The following is a 27,612-nucleotide window of genomic DNA, read 5'->3' as shown; positions in this document are numbered from 1 at the left end:
ATAAAATCGAAAAAATTGTAGAAACTATAACTCAGGTTTACCAATATGCCTTAAGTAATTATTAATTTCATCTGTGGAACCCATCCAAATTGACGTCCGATCGTGAATATGGTTTGGCATAATTTCTAGTATTCTCTTACCCTCATCATTAACGGCAACACCACCAGCTTGTTCGACAAGGAACGCCATGGGGAAGGCTTCGTAAAGGAGTCTCAACTTGCCGTTGGGTAACTTATTATCAGCCGGATAAGCGAATAGACCACCGTAAAGGAAAGTCCGGTGGACATCAGCTACCATGGAACCAACGTATCTGGCAGAATACGGTTTGCCGTTGTCCTTCTCATGTGGCTTTTTAAGCTCCTCAATGAAGGACCGAATCAACGGAGTCCAATAAAACGAATTGCCTTCATTTATCGAATATATGTTTCGGTGGCTTGGCAACTGCAAATCTGGATAGACAAGTATGAACTCACCGATGCTTGTATCCAGCGTGAACCCGTCGACGCCTTGACCTGTAGTTAGCATCAGATGTGTCGACGAGCCGTACATCGCATAGCACGCACCAACCATTTCGAGGCCAGATCTCAACACGTCATTAATCGTTCCGGTAGAATTTGGCTGCAATTTGAAAATAGACACAATCGTGCCAACAGACACACCTGCATCCAGATTGGAAGAGCCATCGATAGGGTCGCAGCACACGGCGTATGTGCCTGTCGTCGTGGGAAACAAGATCAGATCATCTTGCTCCTCCGAAACTAGTACTTTGACATTACCACTTGATTTCATCGCATTGATGAATATTTCATCACCTAGGACGTCAAGCTTCTTCTGCTCGTCTCCCGTCGAGTTGGAGCTCCCTGAAAGACCCACCAGATGAACCAGTTCTGCCCTTCTTATGGTCTGAGATATAAACTTGAAGGCGAACTGCAATGCGCTCAGCAGCAACGTGAAATCACCGGTGGCATTTTTTGCACATTTTTGCGATTCCAGAAGAAATCTTGGTAACGTAACGATATCTGTGTCGAAATCTTCCTTGAGTGGTTGTCCTGTGGCTGTTGGCATCCTGTATATATCTCGTGCCCTCCCAGACCAAAAACTACCCGGTAGTCAGCTAAAAATCAAATTATCGATATATATATGTATATATATATATATATTAAAGTGGCATACAGACTTTATCTAGTGGGCGCACCATTCGGTGGGCCTGTGGCCTGGTGCATCTGGCCCTATATAAAAGCAAGACGGAACCGCTACAAAGAGACGCCAATTTGGCCATTTTGGCCAATTATTGGAGAGTTTGGTCTCCATATGCAGGTTGTGCGAGAGCGCAGGTCAGCGAGGAGCTAATAAAAAAAGATGTCCCGGGATTGCAGTGCCGTCATCCCGGGGCTTAAACTCTCATTTTCTTTCTCCGGGGTCAGCCCAAAGTGTGGGGCAACGGAGCTACTTTGTTGCATTGCTGGAAATAGGGCGAAGGATTGCCTGCGACGGTGTTCTGCGAATGGCGGGGAAGGGAGATCTTCTTGGAAAAACTGAAACTCCGGGCGAGGGGAGGGTCCGCTCTCGGAGCCGGGGCTCGTCATTTTCAACGCCAACTCTGGAAAGTTGGCAAACTTGTTCACCGAGTAACACTATGTACGTAACTACATTAAGTACCTAGTCTTCAGCACGATGGGTAACTCGAATACATATCATATATAACGTGAAAGAATTAGAGTTACCTGATTCGTATAAAAGAGTTACCCACCAACTACTCAAAAACATTGTATCACATGACTCCACCTATTCCCTGCACTAACTTTAGTTATTTCTGTTCAAGATTTGTATAGTCGGATAGCAGTTACGCGTCTGTAGATGATGCGTTGCCGCCATTGCTTCACATTAGTTGTTTTCGATCCATTTGATATCGAGTAAGTAGTACTTCAGAAAGACATCCCTCGCCATTCTCATATCCAAGGGAAATGCCGAGCTTGGAGTCATCAAGTGATGATGAGGTCACAATTGTGGAGCAGACGATGCCGTTGAACACACCATTGGCGCATTGCAGCTCCTCAGAACCCTTAACTCCTCCAAATGAGAACGTGATAGCTTCAACTTCGAACGCTAATCAATCCGAGCAGCAGAAAAAGATTACATCTGGATGGATGGGAAGATCTTCATTTAAATCGCATTTTCAGTTTTTTTTCAAGCATGGGAGGAAAGTTGCCAGGTGCAATTACTGTGGGAAGACTTACAAAGAAGGTGAGTCTACTGGGAATTTGTCAAAACATATAACGGCTGTACATCGTTCTGTGCTGAAAGAGAAAAAAGTTCTCAAAATGCAGACACTGGATACAATGTCAAAATCTTCTAAATCACTTCACTTAACAGAGGCATTGATACGAGAATGCAACAAACATCCAGGTACTTTGGAGAGCTTACTTCTAATAACGGAGGGATTTCTTCCTTTCAATTTTGTCCGTTTAAGTACTTGGAGCCATCTCAATAGAAAATATGGGGGAAACACGTTCATTCAGTCCAGGACTACATTGACTAAAAAGATACAGCATTTTAGAGACTGTCTCAATGATACTCTGCGGCAAAATTTGAAAGATACCACTCTAGTCAACGTGCAATTGGATATATGGACAGCAGGTAACAGTCAGTCTTTTCTTGCCATTATGGTATCTTTTGCTCCAAATATTTTGAACAAAGAGCTACTTGAAGCCAGCAATGGTTCAAGGTTATTACTAAATATACACGGTGAAGCGAGCAACACTCATTTACTCGATTTTGTTAGTTTAGGGGACAAGAAACATACGGGCAAGAATATGTGTGATACATTCATGTCTGTAATGGAGGAATATGATCTTGTTGATAAACTCGGAACCATCACTATGGATAACGCTTCAAACAATGGCAACTTTCACGTTAATCTAATATACGATCATTTTAATGGACTTAGACCAAGAGGCCATCGGCTGGTTGGAAAAGTTCGTTTTATACGCTGTGCGAGTCATGTTTTGAATCTGCAATTTCAAAGGATTATCAAAAGCTTGTCCCGGAATTCTCTTTTCTCTAATGCCTTCAAAAAGATCAGAAAGCTAGCAAAAATAATGCGATATTCAACCGCAATCAACTCCAGTCTGAAAAAGAATAATTTACCTTTAATTCCTTATGAGTCTCCCACTAGGTGGCTTTTTACATGGAAGCAAGTCAAAATATTCTTAGAAAATTACAAAGCCTACAAGAATTGGCTTGGACTCGTACAGGAACGTGGTCAAGACCATTTAGTTACGAGGATTCAAGATCATATTTCGTTTGATTCTAAAACCATCAATATGTTAGCTTATTTTGTTGAGTGCGGCAAGATTTTTGATTACGTGAACAAAAAGTTCCAAGATGAAGAATATAACAATTTACCTCAAGGAGTTCCTTTATACTACCTTTTGGGACACTTTTACAAGAGTTGCCTGAACGTATCCACGGGAAAGGAAATTCCTAAATCTAAAAAAGGTATGGATTTCTCTTTTCTAAACGGCCCCGATACATTGTCCTTTGATGAAAAGAATATTGTTCTTGAAGCCATCAACGTCGCATACTTATGCTATCAAAATTATTTATCACACATTCAGGCTAACCCATTGTATTATGCGGCCGTCATGCTCGATCCAACGGCGAAACACGAGCAGCTTTACAGAATGATGGAAATTGATGAGTTCAATCTAAGGATGAACCAAGTTAACAATTTTATTAGAATGTACTTGAACGAAGAAGGCGTTGAGCTAGGTAATGGGCAGCAAGCAAGCCCGGAGCTCTCAACTATCGGGCGAGAGGAAGACTATTACAGATGCTTTAATGTTCATGAACAACCGCAACCCACCGAAACATATTCCACAGCCTCAGTATGCGACGTTAATGAAAATCTTGAGGAATGGCACAGATACCAAAGTGAGCCAGTGGCAAGTGGTCTGTCCAGGATTGACGCAATAAAATGGTGGCACGCAAATCGCTGCAAGTATCCATCTCTCTTCAAGCTAGCCATGTCTCTGTTATACACCAAAGTAAGCTCATGTGATGTAGAGCGCTGCTTTTCTCTTGCGGGAAGAGTGGTTAGGAAAGACAGAGCACGGCTTCATTATAAGAATGTACAAACTCTAATGCTTTTAAGAGATCGGTTTTCGAAATTTGGCTTTTACAAGCCTTCTCCGATTCTCGTGCTAGACTCAGAAAATGAGACAGACCTCGACCTTGATAATGAAAACAATGACATAGATTGTTACCTATCAGACAGTTCTGAGGAAATGCATGACAGCCAAGATGACAGTGCTGCAACTGCAAGGCTTACGTCTCAAGAGGGCATTAATACACCTGGCTCAGCTATGTAAATTATGAGAAGGCCACCGTCATCGTAGATATTTCATTTCACATTCTTAATCCAAATATCATAAATCTCATTATGGACGATAATACTTGGGTTACTCAACTCGTATACAATGCCTTCATAAAAAGTAACTTGTTTTGTTTACGATGAGTGGGTTATTCACAGGACGATTTACTTACTCATTATTACTGAGTAAGTTGTTTTCTTTACCCGGTTACTCGGTGAACAAGTTTGAAAGTTGGTGAGGCATCATCTTTTACGTCATGGAAACGCAGGAAAGATCCCCGGCAACAGTTACCCGCCCACAGAGCTGACTTCAGTGTCCGGAGAACCAGGCCCTCAATATTGATAATGAAGGCCCTGTCCGGCGTTGAAAAGGTTTGTATGCAATATTGAAAAATGTGCATTATCTGATGATGGCGTATCCCACATAGATTAAAAACAAAATTGACTGGGAAGGATCGTTAGAGGTAAACACATTTGTTCGATAATCGAACAGTTTGTGGATGATGGCTTCAACTACGACAGCTAGTGCAAAAACTGGCGGCAACGTTCAAAGGACGAAACTGACAGGTTGGGCACAGGCAGCTGCAAGGTCGTTGCCCAAACAGACGCAATCGCAGGCGCAGACGCAACCGCAACTGCAGTCACAAACGCAACAGCGGCAACAGCAACAGCAACAGCAACAGCAACAGCATCAACAACAACAACAACAACAACAACAGCAGCAGCAGCAGCAACAATTGCAAAAGTCAAGATCTAACACAGCATCGCCTATTTCCCAAGGAAACAAAACAACATCGCAATCGAATTCAGCATCAAGTAAACCAATCACATCTAGCAACAACAAAAAGAAATCTGCAAAGCAATCATACAACAGAGATGAGGTCAGAAATTATATGAAGAGCCTATTTGACCAGTATTCATCCACTCTTTCAGGTCAATCAATTTATCACAATATGGTCCAGAACAAGAGGCAAGGTCAATCCCTTGACTGGGGCACTGTGACAAACAGCAAGTATAAGAACAAAAAATATGGCTGCCTCAATGAAGTCGCACAAGCGCTTTGGAATTAAGCTAAGAAAAAACAGAAAATAAACATATATAAATATCTCGATACATAATCTATAAACTCTCGTTGTGTCTAGAAATAACTCAATATCACTTCATGCCTTTTGCCTAGAGAAAGAGACAAGTGAATGAAGATCAGAAAAACTAAAAAAAAAAAAAATGAGATACATGCTAAGTCCCTTGGGAAACACAGGTCGCGCAGCAAACCTCAAGATATGGCCCTTTCACAGGTGGAGCATTACCTCACGTATCATGTTCGTCAATTGCTACCACATGTACTTTCCAAACGATCTTCGAAGCATGTAGCGTACGTTTTCTCTCTGTTGTCGGCTGTTTCTTCGGGCTTTATTGTGATGATTTCATTGTATTCAGATTCGTGGGAAAAACAGTTGCACTATTCAGCATGGCAAATTAACATGATCGCCAGTCTTGCTAATTTAGGAATGTATTTAACTCCTCCTATTTTAGGATTCCTTGCGGACACCCATGGGCCAATTACGTTAAGTGCCCTAGGAATCATTGGCTTCATTCCAAGTTACTCGTACGTTGCATATATTTTTAATCACCCAGCACTATCCAACGATCATACATTTCATTTAATTTTAATGAGTTTCACTGTGATGGGTGTTTCAACAAGTTCTTTGTATTTTAGTGCTCTGATTACGTGTGCAAAATTATACCCCGATAAAAGAACTCTATCAATTAGCTTGCCAACAACTTGTTACGGGTTATCATCATTTTTGGGCTCACAGCTACTGAACCTGCCATTCTTCTGGTCGACTAATGGCGATTCTACATTTCTAAATCTAGGACGCGTTTTCAATACTTTTGCATGTGTTTACGCAGTTGTTGGCTTACTGGCTTGGATCGCAACAAGCACTGTTTCTATGTTCAAACACGCAGCTATGTCTCAGCAAGAATCATGTAGAAATGGAAATGAAGATATGGATCAAAATGAAAATGACCCTCTTATAGCTGTAGAGCCGGTTCAGGAGCGATTAGCCCAAAAACAATTCTTCAAAGATCCAGTTGCCTTGTTTGTGGGAATATCTATGATACTTTCATTAGGTCCATCCGAAATGTTCCTAGCCAACATGGGATCGCTAACAAAGCTATTAGTAGGCGAAAACGCTGTCTTATCAAGTCGACTGTTGTCAGTGTACGCAGTACTAAATACCGTTACAAGACTATCTTCTGGTTTTATTACTGATTTTTTGGCAACAAGAGATATATCGCCAAAATGGATACTTATCTCGTTACTATCACTTTCACTAATGGCTCAATTCCTGATAACCAATTTCTCGTTATCAACAACTGTTGTTTCACCACTCAAGATACTACTTATAGGTGCAATGATGGGTACGGTTTACGGTGGCTTATTCACTGCATATCCTGTAATAATCTTAGCCATGTGGGGTGACAAACTTTTCGGTACTGCCTACGGCAGTATGATGATTGCCCCAGCAATCGGTTCCGTCGTATCTTGTATGGCATACGCTGATATTTTTGATAGTAAATGTGTGACAGAAGACACTAATGCTACTTCCTGCATCGCACCAGTGTTTGAGATAACATCCGCTCAACTAATAATATGCATACTCGTTACCGTCGTCGTGCTGAGAAGACACTAATTAGCTTTCAAAGTATGTAATCAATCATTATTTCAATTTACTAGTAAAAGGATGTTACCCTTACTTCTTTTTTTCTTCATTTTCGTGGGGTCGCCGTGCCGGTATCTTATTTTTTTTCAAGTAGCGTTACGTGTCAGATATTTTGGCAATTCTTCTACAGAAGGTGGATTGTATTTACAAATTGCGATTCTGTGAGGGCAATCCGATCGTCGAAACAGTGCTCGTTGAAACAACAGATAAGAAATGTCTGGTGGTCTGCTGTATCTGTTCAAGCCATTTGAGGCATATCTCCCAGAGGTTAATGCACCTGAGAGGAAAGTTCCGTATAATCAAAAGTTGATATGGACCGGTGTCTCTTTACTGATCTTTTTAGTATTGGGTCAAATTCCATTATATGGTATTGTTTCAAGTGAAACTTCAGATCCATTGTATTGGTTACGTGCTATGCTGGCATCAAACAGAGGTACCTTAATGGAACTCGGTGTCTCACCAATCATTACCTCTTCAATGATTTTCCAATTTTTGCAAGGAACTCAGCTTTTGCAGGTTGACATGCAAAATAAGCAGGAACGCGACCTTTTCCAAATTGCTCAAAAGGTTTGTGCTATCGTTTTGACTCTTGGTCAAGCAATTGTTGTTGTTTTAACCGGTAATTATGGTAGACCCAGCGACATTGGAATTGCAATTTCTTTGTTATTAATCTTTCAATTAATGTTCGCATCTATCATCGTTTTACTTCTTGACGAGCTTTTGTCAAAAGGTTATGGTCTTGGATCCGGTATTTCGTTATTTACTGCAACAAATATCGCAGAACAAATTTTTTGGAAGGCGTTTGCTCCAACGACGGTAGAATCAGGTCGTGGTAAAGAATTTGAAGGTGCAGTTATCGCATTTTTCCATTTGCTGGCTGTTAGGAAGGATAAAAAAAGAGCTTTGGTGGAGGCATTCTACAGATCTAATTTACCAAACATGTTTCAAGTTGTGTCAACAGTATTCATTTTCCTATTTGTTCTTTATTTGCAAGGCTTCCGTTACGAATTGCCAATCAGATCAACAAAAGTAAGAGGACAAATGGGTACTTATCCAATCAAGCTGTTTTACACTTCGAACACTCCAATCATGCTACAAGCTGCTTTAACATCAAACATCTTTTTAATATCGCAGATTTTATATCAAAAATTTCCATCAAATCCTGTTGTTCGCTTATTAGGTGTATGGGGTGTTGTACCTGGTCAACCAGGTCCACAAAGAGCCCTGAAAGGTCTATCTTATTACATTCAGCCACCAACCTCATTGAAAGAAATTCCATTGGATCCATTAAAGGCTGTTGTTTATGTTTCTTTTGTTCTTGGCGTCTGTGCTCTATTTTCAAAAACATGGATAGAAGTTTCGGGTACTTCTCCTCGTGATGTAGCCAAGCAATTCAAAGATCAAGGTATGGTCATCAATGGTAAGAGAGAAACAAGTGTTTACAAAGAACTGAAAAAGGTTATTCCGACAGCTGCTGCTTTCGGTGGTGCTACCATTGGTGTCTTATCTGTTTGTTCAGATTTCCTAGGAACTTTAGGTTCCGGTACTTCAATTTTAATGGCCACTACCACAATTTACGGCTATTACGAAATTGCTGCCAAAGAAGGTGGATTTTCCAAGAATTTAGTTTCTGGTTTATCTGAATTGATGTAGAAAGGATGAACAAAGATAGAAAAATACAGCCGACTCTCATGCGATGTATCAATCACTTAAGAAGTGGTGAAACTCTTTCACCGGGAATGTATCATGACACCAAATGGAGGCACTGCACTCACTCTTTGGTAAGTAACAAACAAATTTACATATGAGCATTTTATAAATTCTCGTTTTGAAGCAACTAATCGCGCTTTTATTGGCAACATTTTAACCTTATTTATAGAATACATCTTTGACGTAAATTTTTTCCAGCATCGTTGTGAAATCAGATGCAAACGTGTTATTCAGCATCATGCAACTGCAGGAAGATCGAATACTCAGTGGCCTTTTCATTCATGCAACGGAGAGAAAAAAATAAAAAAGAAGAACTCCTCATAGGGGGCTCGAACCCCTGACATTTCGGTTATCCTCGCTTTAGCTTAAAAGCCGAACGCTCTACCAACTGAGCTAACAAGGATGAGTTCTTCAAGTTTATTATAATTTGGCGCTACTTTTCAGAGACAAGTGATCTTTAACTTACTACACCTATTTATTATATATTTGTTTGGAAAGAATGTTTTCTTCGGTGTTGTTGTTGAAATATAAATCAAGATTGTAAGATATATTAAAGAGATGACTTATAAGAATCAGAAAGAGACAATTGGTCTGTAAAACGAAATAAACGAAGCCAGATGAAGCCCTAACAGAATGTCAATCGATACTGGAAAGATATCGGATGACAGTCTATCGCGAGACGTTTACAACTCAGGAGTCTGACTACGAAGGAGTCTATGGAATGAAGACGAAATAACAGTTGTACTGTGGATTCTATGGGACTAGAAATGGTGTGATGACGATGAAAATTCTTCACTCGTCGTCCTCTCTTATGGTTCAATAGGTGCGAAATGCTAGGTATAAATACTGACGTATTTTCCAGATATTAATCCAAGTTCAATTAGTTTTATCTCAATTCATGATATAGAAAAACAAAGGAATTATATATCTCTATAATTGAATATCATAGTATCATCATCAATGTCAAACCAAGTTACTATCGACAACGCCGAAGAAAACATTCTTTCTAAATAGTTGTCGATAGTAACTTGGTTTGACATTGATGATGATACTATGATATTCAATTATAAATATATATAATTCCTTGGTTTTCTATATCATGAATTGAGATAAAACTAATTGAACTTGGATTAATATCTGGAAAATACGTCAGTATTTATACCTAGCATTTCGCACCTATTGAACCATAAGAGAGGACGACGAGTGAAGAATTTTCATCGTCATCACACCATTTCTAGTCCCATAGAATCCACAGTACAACTGTTATTTCGTCTTCATTCCATAGACTCCTTCGTAGTCAGACTCCTGAGTTGTAAACGTCTCGCGATAGACTGTCATCCGATATCTTTCCAGTATCGATTGACATTCTGTTAGGGCTTCATCTGGCTTCGTTTATTTTGTTTTACAGACCAATTGTCTTATTTTTGATGCTTATAAGTCATCTCTTTAATATATCTTACAATATCGATTTATATTTTAATAGTCATCGCTTTCATACGTCTAACTTCTCTCATAATATCGATCTATATTTCAACAATATTGGCTTGCTCGGACATTGGTGATGGTATTGTGATGTTCGGTTATAAGAATATATGATCCTTGGCACCCGATACACGAGATAAAAACTAAATGAAATGAGATTGGAAATCTGGAAAAGACCTCAGTATTCATACCTGAAATCTGCACCTATTTAGCCCCAATCAAGATAATTATTTCACATTCAACAGTTCATAATTAATGCAGTCATTACACTAATTTTCCAATATCTCATAATTTATGGCGTAGCTCGTTATTTCTTATTCGATGCGAAATATTCCTCCGTATTCAGATCCCTGCATGGTAAACGTCCTGCCATATATTATTAGCCGATACTTGTACTCTGTCAGGGATTAAGCTGACTTCTTATTTTATTGAGAAAAATGCCATTGCAGACTGTCTCATGCTTATACAGTAACATCTTGCTTGTGTTTCAATATCAATAATTCCTTCAACAAAAATAAAAGTTTAACGGTGTAAACCGCTTTCATTTGTATCTGTAAACCCAAAATGTGTAAAAAAGCGTGAAAAGGCCAAAAAGAAAGAGAAAAGAATACATAAGTATTACAATTCCTCTTTTAGATCTTATTTTTCTTGTGGCGGTAATATAGTATTCGTAATATGAATCATTCAAGCAGTTCCACCTTTCTTCTAGTGATTTTGGCTCCATCTTTTCATATTGTTTGGGATATTCTGGTGGAACACAACTTGGTACAAAACAATTTCTCTCTGACACATCATTGATTGGTAAGTTTACCGAAAATTTTTCTGTAAGAAGCCAGGCATCGTCACTTGGTAATGTATTTACTATTGTCGTCATTGCAGGTTCGATGAGCTTAGGTTTGAAGTACAATTGTGACATATCGTATCGGCGAGTATTCAGTACTTTTAAATGATTCAGCACCGCAAATTGCTAGTAAAATCAATGCTTTGCTTATGGTCACATATGATTTTCGCTCATTTTTATAGTTTTTTGTTGTAAGACTACTGTAATGCTTGGAAACACTCTAAAGATCACTGACACTTGATAAAGTGGAAACAACAGAAATTTCGACCAAAACAAAAAGATGTTAAAAAAAGAAAATCTGATGAGCCAAGTATCCTGATCGTTCAAAGTTCAGTCATATGTGAAATGCCCTTATTTGTGCATAAAAATAATCCAAGCACAACGGTTTTGTAAAATTCAATGGAAAAAGGTGAGATTTTCAGCTGTGCTACAGTTTCTTACAGCTAATTACTGCCGTTCTCTCATGAATAAGTTTTAACAAAGCACTATGTATTTCAATCATCCCTCGTTAGTTTCCTTAACGCCAACGGGGTGAATTGAGGCTAATAATTTTTAATATTTATGTAATCAAATCATGAAATTCAGAAAAAACGAGAAAGTGAAATAAGAACTTTTGAGAAAAGAAATGGTTGCCTATAACTAACATCTACTACATACTTTTCATTTCGTTGATAAGCACTTCATTGAAGTAGTTGTAATTATCAAAGTACAAATGATGCCCTGAGTTTGGAACTATGCAAACGTGGCTCCGTTCTTTATTTGAATATCGGTTCAGCATATCAGATACACGAAATCCTCCTGTTATATCCATCCAATCAGTTTCTCCATACATCCATAGCCATTCACAATTGCTTTGATAAATTCCGTTATTGCAGTCTTTGAAAATTTGATCTTCCAACGAAATTCTAGGAGAACCACCACATCTCAATACAAAACTAAGCAAATACTCACCAGATCCAGGTTGGTTAAAAATTGAATACGCATATCTGTGCAATGCTTCAAACTGCTGTACACTAAGAGGAGTTCCCTCACTTAAAACTTTGCTAAATCTGCTGTATGTCCAGCCACTAGTGATTTTGGACCCTAATTGTGACGCGTTTCTCACCAAGCTAAACGGTGATATGTTTCTATCCCAAAGTTTAGTATACCACCAGGGAATACGTGTATTTCCTAGTTTTTTGTTCAAATTGGAATGACATACTCCAGCAGGTGAACACATTATGATCTTTTTAAAGTGGTCAGGATACTTCGCAGCGTAAAGACACATCAAATATGCACCTAAAGAATGTGCCATAATTAGGTTGTTTTCCGGATTCATCAGGAGTCCTCTTTTCTCGAACCACCTGTAGAGTTTTTGATGAAACCAATCTTGAACGTCGCTTACGATGCTTGTGGGATAATGATATGGGAATCTCGAACGGGAAGAGAATCCGTATCCAGGCAAATCTTGCATGAATGCACCATTTATCATCTAATAGTGGAATATTCTCAAGATTTTTCAAGAAAAAACCCAAACCAGCACCATAGCCATGAATGAAAATGAGATGTTTCAAGTTTAGAGGCGGCTCATGAGCAGCAGACCTAGGTATGATACAAAACTCGTTGATATAATTTCCTTCGGTATCTACATTTGTTTTTATTATTTCGGCCATTTTCGATGAGTTATCTTTTCCATAAAATGGGAGCGTCATTAATAATTCTTGCTGGAACATTTCATCACCATGAGTTCTGATATCATTAAAATCTTTGAACGATGCAGCTAGACTTCTTGGAAACATATTGGGTAGCCGGCGTACAATTTCAAACATCGACAGTGCTGTAGGTGCGGCTGAAACATTCGACACATCTTTTTCAGAAATTCTGCAACGTGTATCTACAACAGGTGATTTGGAAATCCCAAGTCTTTTGATCCTCGTTGATGATCGAATGAAAGATGCAATGGTCTCAGAAATTGGCCTAGTTGACATTACTTTTCTTCAACACAAGTGTTCTTAGCTCTTCAGACCTAAACTCAAACAAGATCGGTCAATACCACTATCTTAATGGCATTAAGGAAACAAAAAAAGACATAAATTTGACTTCGTTAGTCTCGGTTGTCGCTATAGAGACTGGCACTTGCTGTCAACTGCTTTTTTTTTTGCAATTTTTAATGTATTATAAGTCCCGTGAATATCGGCTTGCACCCCTGCTTAGCTATAAAAATCTGACACATCACAGATGAGGCATAGTAACCAATCTTGTACACGCAATCCTCTTGGAACTTAGAGACATTACAGTTATTTTGTGCCTGAACAATTCATTTTTCAGATGATTTAGCTTCTTTTCCGAGCCAAGATTGGGCTAGAAACTCCGCAAGAGCAGATTTATTGAACATTTAGCGATCTTCCATCACGACTGCAACGGTGACAATAAACGAGTCACATCTTCAGCAGTAAGCTAGGGACGTTGTACACCCATTTAATATGTGACAAATGCAACTGGGTATTAAAAAGTATGCACTTTTGTGCTTTAAAGGATGCTCCCCTACATACACGCCTTTCAAGTGAGGTTAGCACATGTGTTAAACCTATTCGCGAGTGAAAACGGGTCAAACTAAAACGAGAACTTCTTATCGAAGGACTAGCGTTTACGAATCGTAATGATTTGTCTTCGCTGAACTAGCTTGTCAATATTATCGCCTAAATTAGTTGTTCTTCCAGCTCACGAAGAGTTTCAAGGACTTTTCATACTCTTTATTACTGCTAAGGAGGGTGTTATATTCAACTATGCAAGCTGTAGATAGAGGTGTGACTCATTTGTATTACTCTATAACATACATCTTTCTATTTGCATTTACCGTCTTGGATAGTTACAGAAGCTGATTCATGCAAAGAAGGAAGCACAAAAAAACAAAAACTAAATAAGGAAAGTCAATGTAAGCTAATTTAATTCCATCTACAACTCTTTATCCATAAGCTGCAGGTAAACTAACATCCAAATAACAGAGCTGCTCATCATCATTGCACCGAAAGTGAAAGCACAAAAGTAGACCCTTACTGCAGCACACAGCATCATAAAAACCCCGGACTTCACCAACACAAGAAAATTCTGACGGAGGTATGTTATATCACTTGCTATCTCTTGAGTCTGATTTCCTTTTTGGGGCATTATCGCATAAACTAAGTTTTCGCCATTTATACTTGAAGTATCACCACTATGAAAATTAGCAGTAACCAAATCGTGAATTTCATTTCCCTTCGCAGTATGCATCAACTGCAAAGTTCTAACTCCTGCCAATAAAGCATTCTTACAGCTTAAAAGATGTTTTGTGACGTCTCGAAGCGTCTTGCTATATGAGGCATTGGTTTGCTCCGAAATCCTTTTCAAAACGTATGATTCATATGCAATGTATGTCTTAATGATTCTCGTCAGCGACTTTTTATGAAAGAATTGCGAACTCCACTTATGATTATTTAATTCAGAGCTAAAAACTTGCTCTAGAAACATAATTTCATCGCATAGAATTTTGAATCTATGTAACTTGTTTGGTGAAGCTTCCTTGTTATCACCAGATATGATGATTTCTTCTGCTGTATCAATTACCTTTGAAGCGATCAGTCTTTTCTCGCCAGACTCATTGCTTATTATTGTCAAGAGCTCCATAAAATTTATCGATACTTTATCACCTTCAGCATTGTTCAACCTATCAAGCACACTTGTCGTAAAACTAGAGACCTGATAGTCGTAGGCGCAAAGCTTGGTCGCCTGCAGAAGAATAATTAAAGTACCCCAGCAGAGTATAATCAGCCTCATTATATAGCTTTTCTTCTCTTCTGACTAGAGATTACTGAAGGGAAAAAACCGCCAAGTTGTTTTATTGCAGATATATGATCGTTGTCAAACATTAAATTACTGACTTTATGACACAAACACATTGCATTGAGAAAACAGTCGACTTACTCAACAATTATTGCCAGTCTTTCATACAAAGAAAGCTCGTATGGCGCAGTGGTAGCGCAGCAGATTGCAAATCTGTTGGTCCTTAGTTCGATCCTGAGTGCGAGCTTCTTTTTTCGTAAAAAGGCTTGAAGCTATTTATAGTGAAAATCTCACAGATCCTAACAGTTAAAAAATAATTAAAAGAGTACAACGTTACAACAGTAAATAGATATATCAGAGCGAGAAAATTCTTAGATTTTGTCGTCAATCTCATTATGTTTCTCAGGGATGTTAATACCGTATTTGGCACTTAAAACTGGGGAAATTTCCCTGTTACCCGAAGAAACTGCAATCAGATTACCTGAGCTGTCAGGCATATTAGGCAACTCCGACACCTTTGGAGGATCCTGATAGGTTTCACCCTCTACAGGCGTAGCGTCTTGGGTATGCTTCCATAGAGCAAATTTTCTCTTAAAATCTTCCCAGAACCCCATTTCTTAAACAGCACCTGATGCTAATTGAAACACTGATTCGATAGTTGTCAAAGACTACTGAACTTTGACAACCCAGAAGACAGCAAGTATGAAAAAAAGATGACCTCCAACGAAGCTCCGGTGATGCAAGATACCTTTAATTTATATACACCTATATATACATATTCCTTCCTTCGAAGCGCCGTCTTATCAAGTAAACATCTACGTAGCTTGTCACATTTTCCTTTACAGTTCTCTGCACCGATGTGATAAGAGATAACTGGGGGCCGCCCGATTCTAGCCGTTCTTTACTCCCAAAAAACGCGAGTGTCTGCGCCAAGTAACACAAAGGCAAAGAAGTGCAACAGCTACTCTTAGGCATTAGCCATTAACACAGTAGTAACAAGATAGAATCGGTTGGCCGTAATCTGTGAATCTAATCTGTGCAGGGATGCAACCTACTTATTGGCCTGCGCTTGCTTCATTGTTAGAAGAAAAGATGCAGCATTAATCTAGACTGTGAGAGAAATTAGAGCCGTGTCCGTGCATCGCGAGAAGAGATGTTTGTGTACAAAAATGAAGGCAGGAATTTGCGAGGACAAGACGGGGTTAGGGCAAAAAACCGGTTCAGGGCACAGCGATCAGGGCACAAGGGCTATTAGGGCTTGTGTCTTTTTCTTGGTCTGCGTCGCGTAAAGAAAAAAGAACGACCTTACGCGTTTCGTGTTCTGTTGACAAGAAGGCGTTTACGCGTTCACGCATAAACGCGTAAACGCGTCAAGGCACCGCAATTAGGCAGTGGTACAAAGATGTTGTATTTTGTGTTCCATTGTAGAACGTAATTCGATTAACGTGCATTTACAAATCGCGAAGCTGCCCTGTAGAGTATGTCTTGCTGGGCTGCGTTTGTGCAGTGTGCTGTGCTCGGTGTAGGAAACGTCGGCGGTAGCAGCATATCGTGATCGAGGTGGTCAAATCGCGTTTGATTCTGAAGCCCTTCCTCTCAGCTCTGGTCTCGATACTATATTAGCTTTGGGCTTCAGACATCCTCTTAGTGCAATACTCTTCTCGAAGTCATTCGTGCTTTAGAGGCTAAGGGAACATCAGAACCAGCAGTCGCCAGCATTATCATTATGGCAAGTCTCACAGGGAGTGCAAATAGCAGCACAAGGAGTAGCTCAGAAAATTTAAAGTTCAATGATACTGCGGCACTGGACACCAAAGTGTGTAATCTCAAAGTCTCTTCCACGAGTGGCTCCCCAAATGCCAAACCAAGGCGAGCATTAAGTGAGGTTCCCGTCAATACTCAACAAACGAAAGAACTGAGCGAAATAAGCGGCAGAGTACGAAGAGAGGACAGTGAGCTAACTCTGCAATCATTTAGAAAAAGAAAGATATATAGGGATCAAGAAGAAGAGAATCCCACAACCAAAGTGAAAGCTAGGAAAACATCAAAAACAAGTGATGAGGAACCGCAAGAAGAGAAGATTCTATGGAAGGATCTTGATGCCAATGAGAGGAAGGATGTTTGCATGGTGACAGAATATACGAATGAAATATTCAGTCACCTGTACAAGAGAGAAATGGAAACGCTACCGTCGCATAATTACCTAACAGATACTAAATCAAAACATAATTTACGTCCGTCCATGCGAGCAATTTTGATAGACTGGTTGGTCGAAGTTCATGAAAAATTTCAGTGTTATCCAGAGACCTTGTTTCTGACGATAAATATAATGGATAGATTTCTTTCGATGAATAAGGTCACATTAAGCAAATTACAATTATTGGCCGTCACTGCATTGTTTATAGCCGCTAAATTCGAGGAAGTCAATCTACCAAAATTATCGGACTATGCATATATAACGGATGGTGCGGCAACCAAGAATGATATCAAGAACGCAGAGATGTTTATGCTGTCGTCTTTAGAATTTAATATTGGTTGGCCAAATCCAATGAACTTCTTAAGAAGAATCTCTAAAGCTGATAACTATGATTTCCAAACGAGATCGATCGCAAAATTTCTATTGGAGTGCATTATGTGCTATCACAAATTCATCCATTTAAAGCCTTCTACAATGAGTGCAATGGCAATGTATGTTGCTAAACAGATTACCAGCACACACAATAAAAAAAATCTTTGGGATGAAACATTTAAGCATTATAGCGGCGGTATTGATCCATACGCTGATGCAGAGTTTCAGTCGTATTGCAAAGATTTAATTAAAGAAATTGCATCTCCAACCACAAAGTTGGACTCACTATATTTGAAATTCAAAAAACCAAAAAATGGTGCCATGTATTACAAAGTTTTTCAATGGTGTCAAAATCAAGTTGAAACCGATGAGTCCCTTAATTCTCTATTTTCGCTATAGCATTCATATATGATAACTCCCATCAACAATTTAACTAAATAATCAATTTAATCACTATTTTACTTTGAAAGTTTTTTGAAATTTTAAAATTGGAATTACTTTTAATTAATTGGAAAAATATATTAAAATAAGTTTAAAGAGTGAAATTAAAATACAACTGATTAGGTGAACGGAAAGTTGAAAATCCGACTTAACGAACTAGTGCAAAGTCGAAGCGAAAAAAAAAAAATGAGAAAAGTTTCTATTTTTGAAACCTATTCATGCAGTGTCATTATATCATATCCATTTTTTCTAACCTTCAATGCCCATTGAACGGATATTACTGATGCTTTCATAAACCTTCTTGACTGATACTTTCTGTGAAATTCATCGTGGACGATTGGACTTACTAGATAATCCATCATCATGTGGCATACCGGCGCTAATTGTTCTTTCGTATAGCCACCACTATAATGAATTAGATTACCATCCCACTTTCCCTTGCCTAACATCTTTCTAGAAAGAAACATAGCTGCTGCTGCACATAAAGAGGGCAATATACCTATAAATCTGAAATCAACCAATGAAATCTCTAGCAGGAACTTGGCAAGTGTTCGAGACTGTATATCGTAGTCATCCGCCTTCGATATTCTCCGCAAGAAGTTCATTGGATTCGGATAATTTAGATTAAAATTCAGTGTCTTCAAAATGAATTTTTCGCCCTCTTTGATTTCGTCTTCTGTACAAGCGCCATCAGTTTCTGATGCAAAATGTTTTATGCTTGGTGAGTAAACTTCCTCATACTTTGATGCGATGAAGAGACATGACGTGCCAACTAATTGAAGCTTATCTAACTGAACTAGTTCCTTACTCAAAAAACGATCCATTGTGTTTATCGCTAGATAGAGCGTCTCGGGTAATAGTCCAAATTTATTATGAATTTTCACTAACCAGTTTACTAGAATATCTCGATTTTGACGAATGTTTCTGTGTTTATAGAGATTTTCTTCACTTGGTAGTGTAACTACCTCCAAATGACTTAAATAATCAAAAATTTCATTCACATACTCACTAACCATGAAAGGATCATTAGCATCTTCTGCATCTAGGTCTTCCCACTCATATTCTTCCTCACCATTTTCGTCGCATATTTTAAACTTCTTAGGCACATCATGCTCTACTAAAGTAGAGATCGGCCTTTTCTTCCCAGCATCCATATCTCTGGGATTAATGCTATTCTTACTGTCATTATTATTATTATTATTATTATTATTATTGCTGTTATTGTTATTATTATTAGTACTACTGCTATTGCTTTTCTGATAGTCACTGCTGGTATCAATTTTATCATTACCTAAAAAAATTTGTGAGCTTTTTGGATCTGGTTTACCAGTTTGTGTAATATGACTCGACTGAGATTTCAGAAGTACGTGCTCCTCATCTGACTTGTGATGTCCTTCTTCTCTTATTGAAGGTAACAGTCTCGATGAAGAGAATGGATCTTGGTTCTCTTTATTCTCGCACACAGTGAAAGAACCTAATTCGCCTTGTCCAACTGATGCTGTTTTGGAGGACAGGAAGTCAATCGATTTATTCGTCGTGCTACTTCGTGAGCTATTTTGTGGATCGAGTGTTGATGAATTAGCTAAGCTTGGATGAATATATGTCTCTTTACTAAACTGTGGAATTCTGCTTCCTTCATCTCTTGCCATGGACAGAGAACTTTTCAAGTTTCTAATAGATGACTGATGAGATGCATTTTGTTGCGCTGTTATCGTGTTCGTAACATTGTTCAATGCTAACCTTTGCTGAACATTTCTCAAAATTTTAGCAGATCTGTCATTCTGTGTATTTTCTGTATTCTCAGAGGATGAGGACATCAATGTGAGAAATTTTAAGAACAGATGTTTTCTCTGTAAACAAAAGTATCACAATAATGTTGATACACGAAATCAATTGTTCGTTATGACACAGTATATGCGACAAAATATGAATATTCAACACTCGGGAATAAACTTCTGATCAATATTCCTCTACTTATATTTAAGTTTGATGCCTCGAATCTTTGAATAGGTGTCAATGGGCTCAAACTAAAATAAAGTGCCAAACAATGTAGAGAGTACAACACACGAAAGTACGGCCAGTGGATATATATCAAATATCCAGAACCTGTAATCAAATCAGGCACAAAACAAAAATCAAGGATCGAATAGCACTTGGAAGGGATCAATTGTAAAATACTATCGTCCTGGAATTGCTAAACAAAGTAAAGAAAAAATAGTAGTCGAAGAGAGGACAACGCTCAGTAGTATGCCGGTTCTCCAAAGATATCTGCACAACTGATTTGTTTCTCTTTTCCCTGAATAGGCTAACCGATCTAGCGATGTCGATCCCACTAGTACGTATTTGAGGTGTGTGTATACCGGTCGTCCAAATTTTTTGTAACAGACTGAAAGAGTAGTAAATTCTCTAAGAAAAGAAGTAGAGAGGAATAAGACCAGGTTGGTTTCAATGGCTTCAAAGCAACTTCTTCCACCTCGAAGTCAGGGCTAAACTCTGTTCAATTGAATATTTCACTTAACACAAACAGAAATATATATTGTTGACACTTATCCACTTTGATCAATTTGTTTACCTTTATCCCGATATGGTAATAAACGGATACGAAACTTATTTGATTATTTTCCTTTTTCGTGTATGTGGAACAGAAAAGGTAAAAACAAAACAAAAAACGACTAGTGGAAAATATGATTGAAACAACCTCAAACCCCTCCGTTCCTTCGCTTCCGTATTAGTCTCTTCTCTTCTTGATAATTGCGTGGCTATTATGTCTCGTCCAGCTTTCTTTTCTTGCTTCTATCTCGACGAGAAGTGCACTATGCTGCCATTCAGTGCTTCCAATGAATAGACACTTGTGCGTGTCAATGCATCTATGCATGAGAAGAAGAAAAGTTCACTCAGATCAGTGTTCTGTGCAACTTCATCAGGTCACGGTGGTAATGCTGACGAGACACGAGACATGGCATTCATCACTAGCTAAGCGTAGACAGGTCTAATCTACGCTCAATTACTAGTTGGCGCGTTTGTATAATGATTAGTCAATCTTACATAATAGACCGTGCACGTGATATACAGATATACATATGGTTAACAGTAGGCTTGATAACGGGGATGCTACAGGCATTCCCAATAAGGTTTCCAAGGTGCCTTAAGTTTCTTGCATTTGAAATGTCTTGTTTTCGTGTCATACTGTACTACCTGAGAAGCTTCTGCGAGAAAAAGAGCTATGTTCACATGATGAATCCACGGAACAGATTAATTTTGAGAGAGCTAAGCAATTCAGAACTGTTGACGCTAATTTGGTGACACACAGATATAGGGTTGCTTGTGTATGCCTGTTTAAAAGTTCCCTGCTATGCCACTCTTGAATGATAGATGTGGGATCTTCTGACACTGAGCGCGCAGCCGTTCCCACGCCTGGCGCCATTGTCGAATTGCTAGCGCTTAGTGCAGAACACACTTGATACGTAATAGCTTCCTAGTCCGGTCATTCGGCTCAAGCACAATGTGTCTAGCACTGACTTACCTTATGAGCGCTGTTGCTAGTGGTTATGACCTCTGCGCCATCAACATGAGTAGGTTATAAGCTATGCGGCGCTGGGTCGCCATCTTTTGTTCGTCGAACACACAGTAACCATGCCTCCAATTCAGCAATTACATGCCAATCTTTTAGACGAGATATACTATAGTTTATGAGCGGTGGACTCCAGTGTCTGGATATCGCAGTAATGCCCTCAATTTAGCGTATTCTTGTATAATATGATTTACAATGGAACAAAGGCTGAGCTAGCTACCCCAACTTAGCAGGTCGCAAAGCACTGATAGAACAGCCTTGACTTGCCGAGCCGTATACTTGGCAAGGCGAGGAAAGTCTTGCACCGATAATATACTGTTATGAGTTAAAATCCACTAGCTGGTTGCTATTGAAAGAGTTGATTATTGTATGATCATCAACGCTAGTGTTATTGCCCCTCCCCTACGTACGTACTTAAGAGCATTTCTTAAATTATTCTTCACCTACACCTTGCATTTAAGGGTCCACCACGTCAAAACCAAGAAGCAGTGCTCTCAGCGTTCATCAGATGACTTGGATCGTGAATTGATCAATAGCCTCATGAAATCAAGACTTTTAGCTTCGATTTGCTGCTCTCCTTCAGGTTTCGCAGCTCTGTATTCTCCAATTGATGAGATTTTAGAGACTGAGGTTATAAGTGAACACTCAGCTTTACAGCATGATCACTGGCATTCATTTTCAGCTTCACATCTCAGATGGGGTAACAGAGCATGTTAAAAGTAAAAAGGAAAGCTAGATATTCTTACCTTGAGATACTTGATCGTTTAGCAAGTAGTTATCCGCCCAATAATCCGACTTTGGGCGTTGCGAGTAGCATGGCCATACCGTTTCATGAGCCAGTATGGAATGCCGCAGAAAAGTATCCTATTGTCTATCGTCAATTGCCAAGCCAATATACAATCGTAAACAACCTAGTTTCAAGAGGGCAGCAAGTAGGGCTTCGTCTGACTTCATTCCTTTTGTAGTATCGTTACTAATGGTTTTTTCTATTTAGAAAGAATGTTTTCTTCGGCGTTGTCGATAGTAACTTGGTTTGACATTGATGATAATACTATGATATTCAATTATAGAGATATATAATTCCTTGGTTTTCTATATCATGAATTGAGATAAGACTAATTGAACTTGGATTAATATCTGGAAAATACGTCAGTATTTATACCCAGCATTTCGCACCTATTGAACCATAAGAGAGGACGACGAGTGAAGAATTTTCATCGTCATCACACCATTTCTAGTCCCATAGAATCCACAGTACAACTGTTATTTCGTCTTCATTCCATAGACTCCTTCGTAGTCAGACTCCTGAGTTGTAAACGTCTCGCGATAGACTGTCATCCGATATCTTTCCAGTATCGATTGACATTCTGTTAGGGCTTCATCTGGCTTCGTTTATTTTGTTTTACAGACCAATTGTCTTATTTTTGATGCTTATAAGTCATCTCTTTAATATATCTTACAATCTCGATTTATATTTCAACACCATCCCTCTCCATACAGTAATTAAAGCAAACGATCTGATATGTTCGCAGGACATTCAGTTCCTAATATTCCCATAAACTAAATAACTAAATTAAACAAGCGTACTCTCGGTAGCCAAGTTGGTTTAAGGCGCAAGACTGTAATGTGTGTTGAAAAACAACAAAGTAATCTTGAGATCGGGCGTTCGACTCGCCCCCGGGAGAATTTTTTTGAAGATTTCAAAAACACTTTTGCCAACAGGCTTCAATTTAGCATCTCGAAGCTAGATCAGTACTAGAGCAGTACTAGAGCAGTACTAGAGCAGTACCAGGGCAATACCTGAGGCTCGCCATAGCCAGCATCTTTTTTTCTACAACCTTATCTAAGCGATACGGTATTGTGCAATTCGCTTTTTTATGTGGGCGTGATGTAAATAACATATCGACATTTTTTGTTTTCAATCCATCGCCATTCATGCCATGTGCCAGGCACATTCCAATACCCCCAGTAAGAAATTTCTAATGACAGTATGCTATTAATTGGCCGTTTTTGATTGTTTCTCATGACTACTCCGGTATATGCCAATTCGGTCACTTCAATGCTGATGCCTCATTAACAGTTACAAACTTGCAACGAGTTTCAATATATTTAACATGATTTGTCAAGCTATATGTTCCGAAGAGGCTTGTAAGCATTATAGCGTCTGAGAATTCGCATACCACTTGATCGATTTGTAGTGGGCGAAGATATGTCGTGGTCCAATGTTAAACATTACGATATCCAGTTTTATACGCCGGTCTCTCTCGAGAATAGAACACACAGGCTGTGCAAATTACCCAACGGAATGGAGACTCTTTTGATATCGGATCCGACGGAAAATTCAAGTGGATGTTCTCTCACGGTAGCGACGGGTTCGCACAATGACCCTGACGAGATACCTGGCTTGGCTCATTTATGCGAACACATGCTCTTAGCTGCAGGGTCCAGAAGGTTCCCCGTTCCGGGAACTTATCATGGGATGATTGCTAAATATAATGGATTACAAAATGCATTCACAACAGGAGAACAGACGTCGTTTTATTTTGAGTTGCCCAGCATTCATACTTCCGAGGAGATGAGCTTTCATCAGGCAGTAGAGGTTTTCTCATCATTCTTTGTTGAACCCTTGTTTCAGTCTGATCTCATCAACAAGGAGATATACGCGATAGAGAGTGAGCACAATGGTAACCTGTCTTCCAGCTCCAAAATATTCTACCATGCTGCTCGATTATTATCCAGCGAAAAACATACATTTCATCGATTTGGCACTGGTAACATGTCCACTCTGAAAAGTATGGCGCAGGCTCAGGGGTTGAACCTGAAAGATGAGTTGCAACACTACTTTGACGAGAATTATTTGAGTTCGCACATGACTCTTTGTATTCGAGGCCCTCAATCTGTAAACGCTTTGGCCAAGATTGCCATAAAGAGTTTTGGAGACATACCGATGTACCCTTCTTCAAGAAGAAATATAATTCGTTCAATCAAACCTTCTCTGAGATCGCCGAAAAAGTCCTCTAGGAGATCGAAGTTGACGTCACCGGTACTTACTCAGGAAGAAGATGAGATCCATACTACAAAGATATTAAGCGACACATGGAAAGAAAAATATGCCAATTGCTTATGCTTCTCTGAAAGCGAAAAACAAAACGCCATTTTTGTCAATGTGCATAAACTTCCGATGTCAAGGATATTCTTCCCTGTGCACTGGCAAAATACGAGATTCACTAAGAAAGATGTTGTAACTTTTGCACACTTCTGGAGTGAAATCTTCGGCGATGAATCAGAAGGATCTCTTTGTCACTATTTCAAGCAAGAAGGCTGGATAACGAGCTGTTACGCGTTTACATCCGACTTTGCGACAAACGGCATGGGACTAGTGCTTGAACTCTCCCTAACAAATACGGGCTGGAAGAAGATAAGCTCTATAGTTGAAACAATATCATATGTTTTGATTCCCCTGTTCAGCGGGAATGACACTTTAACTCTTTCGAAGTTTCTGAGCGATCAATGTAGCATCGATGTTTTGCGATTTATCTACTTACCAAAGGAGAGTTCTCCAATGCAGGAATGTTCAAGTTTAAGTTGTTTGATGCAGGAAGATTTAGAGGCCTTAGATCTGAGATGTCTCTTCAAAGGTTCACCTATACTATCCGAGGAATCTTCCATCTCATTTTTTCACGAAAATACGGATAGTGAAAGATGGTGGATAGGTCAAGCTATTAATTTCCAGATGTTTCTTAAAGAATTTATGACCACGAATAATATCAGGTTGATTCTTCTTGGAGATTTGAGTACATGCCCATTCTTTACGGAAACTATCCAGCAAGATTATTCTAATAAAGCTCTTAAAAGGGATGCTGCCTACGATTTTGAGTATCTTAAAGTCATATTAAACCTGAACGATGGTAAGCCAAGCTGTAACATGCATTACAACTTTCATTTTCCCAAAGAGAATTGTTTTAAACCAAAATGGGCGAACTGTTCCTCAACTTTAAATGAAATCTTGATGACTTCATCTAATAAATGTCGTTCTGCTTCGCTGAGTTTTGCTATCAATAGCGACTTGATTAAAACGATTCCTACATTAGTCAGCCAGAATGAACACCATGAGATGTGGATATTGCCGGATGACGTGACTGGTTCATTGAGATTTAAGTCTGTCGTTTCTATTGATGTTTTAAGCATGCAGATAAAACCTAGTCCTGAAAATACCATGCACTTGGAGACATTAATCCAAATTTTGTTCATATCTTTATGCCCCAGTCTATATCCATCCATCAAGCTAGGCTTTTCCTACGAGTTTGGCTGCTCTACCAAAGGTGACGTGAGCATTAGCTTCACTATATCGGGATTCTCAGACGGTTTAAAGCCAGTTCTTGTTTCCCTCATATCAACCATAAGAAGGATCGCTACAGATCCCGAGTTTCCTTCTAAGGAACTTCTAAGAAAAGCTCGCGTTTTGGTTAGAAATACGTATCAGGAGGCAGCCAATCGTAGCGGCGTGGACGTCGCAAGTGTGGGATTGTTAGTCGTCCTAGAAAAGAATATGTGGACCTTCAATGAAAGGATGAATGCTTTAGAAGATATAGATATGGAAGGCTTTAAGGCTTTCTGTAGATCATTTTTGGATGGCCCTAAATATCTCAATCTGTTCATCCAGGGAGATATTTCATGTGCTGATGAGCTCAACAGCTATTTGAATGATTCATTCACGGGTCATTTACAAAAATATTACAAAGTTCAATCTACTTTCAAACACCATTTATCAACGAAAGAACTCGAACCTGGAACCAACGTCTATATTCAGCAACCTGGTCAAAAAGATGATCCCAATAACAGTATAGTATATTTCATTCAAACAGGAAAACGTAATGAAATGCAAATCCTTTCTCTCACTGCGTTTACAGAATACTTACTTTCCTTGTCGATCGTATCAGAACTTAGAAATAGAAGGCAAATCGGCTATCTAGTAATGGGAGGCCTTCGGCTACTTTCAGATACAGTGGGACTACATATTACAGTCATGTCAGATGCAAACTGCATGACATTAGAAAGTCATATCGATGAGTATTTTGCATATCTGGAAAAGGAGATTCTCGGAAAGTTGAGCCAAGAAACGTTCTCAGAAAATTACGTGAAACCCTATGTGAATTTATACAAAAGCACTACAGCTGACAAATTACAGAAATTTGCAGGCCCCGCAAACCTGTCGAATGAAATTGTTGGTAACGTTCAGAGTGGCGACGCCTTTATTCTGAACAGTTCCACAATGAAAAGACATAAAAAGTTTAGGAATCAAATTCTGGATAAACAGTATGAATTTTGTGATAGAGAAACCTGTGTTGATCTAAATTTCATTAGTTTGCTCACATTGCCAAGATACACGCAGTTTTATAAGGAGACAATATCTTTATTTTCCGCCAAAAGGTCCAAGCTATCTATCATGATTACAAGCCCCATGAATGATGGGGATGTAGCTGATCGGAGGCTCGTTTCCCAGTTAGAGTTCTTTTTGAAAATGAAGGGCTTGGTAATCTCCTCGGAAGAAGTCGCCGACATTGTGAGAGCAGCAAATGGAAAGCCAACTTTATTAGCGATGCAACTCTTCCATTCTTTTAAAGCTAGAAATGAGGCATGGAAATTGTGCTCCACAATTCTAAAGGAGATAACCAAAATGATCTGGTATGGGCTAAGACCTCCGCGCGGATCTGATACAAATTCGATTGCACAAGCGTGGGATGAAAGTAAGGGACCAGCGGTGGCATTAAAGGTTATAGAAGACATCAAAACCTACAAAGATGCTTAAAGCAGATGCTGGCAAAAGCATAGTAGAGGGACCTTTACCAGTTCCCTATCAATTGAAGCAACTTTATATATAATGTGAAAGCACGTGACAAAACTGAAACCTGTTGATATATGGAATAGGGTGTTCTTTCCCTAGGGACAACACTTTCAGAGCCCTTTATAATCCTTGTGAAGCGATCTTTTATGTTTTATGTTCCAGAATGCGCCTTTCATGAGTCGGAGGCCGGATGAGTATTCATGAATATATCTTTGACGTCTAGAATGCAAAATTGATGCCATGAAAATTCAGATGTG

At 39.1% G+C, this 27,612-nt stretch overlaps 11 protein-coding genes and 3 non-coding genes across 14 annotated transcripts; 8 read left to right on the top strand and 6 right to left on the bottom strand.

The window, feature by feature from the left end:
* Positions 1-24: 24 nt before the first annotated feature.
* Positions 25-1,065, bottom strand: FBP1 (fructose 1,6-bisphosphate 1-phosphatase; the record flags this gene model as incomplete). Its single annotated transcript, XM_037289469.1, has 1 exon — positions 25-1,065. The coding sequence occupies one exon, from the start codon at positions 1,063-1,065 to the stop codon at positions 25-27; it is 1,041 nt and encodes a 346-aa protein (XP_037145364.1).
* An 899-nt stretch (positions 1,066-1,964) lies between these two features.
* HG535_0F01480 (uncharacterized protein) lies at positions 1,965-4,370 on the top strand (the record flags this gene model as incomplete). The annotated part of the gene is made up of 1 exon (XM_037289468.1): positions 1,965-4,370. The coding sequence occupies one exon, from the start codon at positions 1,965-1,967 to the stop codon at positions 4,368-4,370; it is 2,406 nt and encodes an 801-aa protein (XP_037145363.1).
* Positions 4,371-4,872: 502 nt separating this feature from the next.
* Positions 4,873-5,442, top strand: PBP4 (Pbp4p; the record flags this gene model as incomplete). The annotated part of the gene is made up of 1 exon (XM_037289467.1): positions 4,873-5,442. The coding sequence occupies one exon, from the start codon at positions 4,873-4,875 to the stop codon at positions 5,440-5,442; it is 570 nt and encodes a 189-aa protein (XP_037145362.1).
* A 123-nt stretch (positions 5,443-5,565) lies between these two features.
* Positions 5,566-7,068, top strand: MCH1 (Mch1p; the record flags this gene model as incomplete). Its single annotated transcript, XM_037289466.1, has 1 exon — positions 5,566-7,068. The coding sequence occupies one exon, from the start codon at positions 5,566-5,568 to the stop codon at positions 7,066-7,068; it is 1,503 nt and encodes a 500-aa protein (XP_037145361.1).
* A 243-nt stretch (positions 7,069-7,311) lies between these two features.
* SEC61 (translocon subunit SEC61) lies at positions 7,312-8,751 on the top strand (the record flags this gene model as incomplete). Its single annotated transcript, XM_037289465.1, has 1 exon — positions 7,312-8,751. One exon carries the CDS (start codon positions 7,312-7,314, stop codon positions 8,749-8,751), a length of 1,440 nt encoding a protein of 479 aa, XP_037145360.1.
* Positions 8,752-9,122: 371 nt separating this feature from the next.
* HG535_0Ftrna12K lies at positions 9,123-9,211 on the bottom strand. The gene is given in 2 exon segments: positions 9,123-9,159; positions 9,174-9,211. It is a non-coding gene; the product is annotated as a tRNA-Lys (tRNA).
* Positions 9,212-11,780: 2,569 nt separating this feature from the next.
* On the bottom strand, positions 11,781-12,602 carry CLD1 (carboxylic ester hydrolase; the record flags this gene model as incomplete). The annotated part of the gene is made up of 1 exon (XM_037289464.1): positions 11,781-12,602. One exon carries the CDS (start codon positions 12,600-12,602, stop codon positions 11,781-11,783), a length of 822 nt encoding a protein of 273 aa, XP_037145359.1.
* Positions 12,603-14,065: 1,463 nt separating this feature from the next.
* Positions 14,066-14,923, bottom strand: HG535_0F01430 (uncharacterized protein; the record flags this gene model as incomplete). The annotated part of the gene is made up of 1 exon (XM_037289463.1): positions 14,066-14,923. The coding sequence occupies one exon, from the start codon at positions 14,921-14,923 to the stop codon at positions 14,066-14,068; it is 858 nt and encodes a 285-aa protein (XP_037145358.1).
* A 181-nt stretch (positions 14,924-15,104) lies between these two features.
* HG535_0Ftrna2C lies at positions 15,105-15,176 on the top strand. Its single transcript has one exon. It is a non-coding gene; the product is annotated as a tRNA-Cys (tRNA).
* Positions 15,177-15,300: 124 nt separating this feature from the next.
* HG535_0F01420 (uncharacterized protein) lies at positions 15,301-15,543 on the bottom strand (the record flags this gene model as incomplete). Its single annotated transcript, XM_037289462.1, has 1 exon — positions 15,301-15,543. One exon carries the CDS (start codon positions 15,541-15,543, stop codon positions 15,301-15,303), a length of 243 nt encoding a protein of 80 aa, XP_037145357.1.
* A 1,112-nt stretch (positions 15,544-16,655) lies between these two features.
* On the top strand, positions 16,656-17,897 carry HG535_0F01410 (cyclin family protein; the record flags this gene model as incomplete). Its single annotated transcript, XM_037289461.1, has 1 exon — positions 16,656-17,897. The coding sequence occupies one exon, from the start codon at positions 16,656-16,658 to the stop codon at positions 17,895-17,897; it is 1,242 nt and encodes a 413-aa protein (XP_037145356.1).
* Positions 17,898-18,151: 254 nt separating this feature from the next.
* On the bottom strand, positions 18,152-19,756 carry HG535_0F01400 (cyclin family protein; the record flags this gene model as incomplete). Its single annotated transcript, XM_037289460.1, has 1 exon — positions 18,152-19,756. The coding sequence occupies one exon, from the start codon at positions 19,754-19,756 to the stop codon at positions 18,152-18,154; it is 1,605 nt and encodes a 534-aa protein (XP_037145355.1).
* A 3,340-nt stretch (positions 19,757-23,096) lies between these two features.
* HG535_0Ftrna5Y lies at positions 23,097-23,195 on the top strand. The gene is made up of 2 exons: positions 23,097-23,136; positions 23,159-23,195. It is a non-coding gene; the product is annotated as a tRNA-Tyr (tRNA).
* Positions 23,196-23,719: 524 nt separating this feature from the next.
* AXL1 (Axl1p) lies at positions 23,720-27,319 on the top strand (the record flags this gene model as incomplete). The annotated part of the gene is made up of 1 exon (XM_037289459.1): positions 23,720-27,319. The coding sequence occupies one exon, from the start codon at positions 23,720-23,722 to the stop codon at positions 27,317-27,319; it is 3,600 nt and encodes a 1,199-aa protein (XP_037145354.1).
* Positions 27,320-27,612: the final 293 nt, after the last annotated feature.

The sequence above is a fragment of the Zygotorulaspora mrakii genome, chromosome 6 (assembly GCF_013402915.1).
Source record: "Zygotorulaspora mrakii chromosome 6, complete sequence".
Taxonomy (NCBI): Eukaryota; Fungi; Ascomycota; class Saccharomycetes; order Saccharomycetales; family Saccharomycetaceae; genus Zygotorulaspora; species Zygotorulaspora mrakii.
The sequence above is the reverse complement of the archived record's forward strand: the minus strand, read 5'-3'. Positions and strand labels throughout refer to the sequence as shown.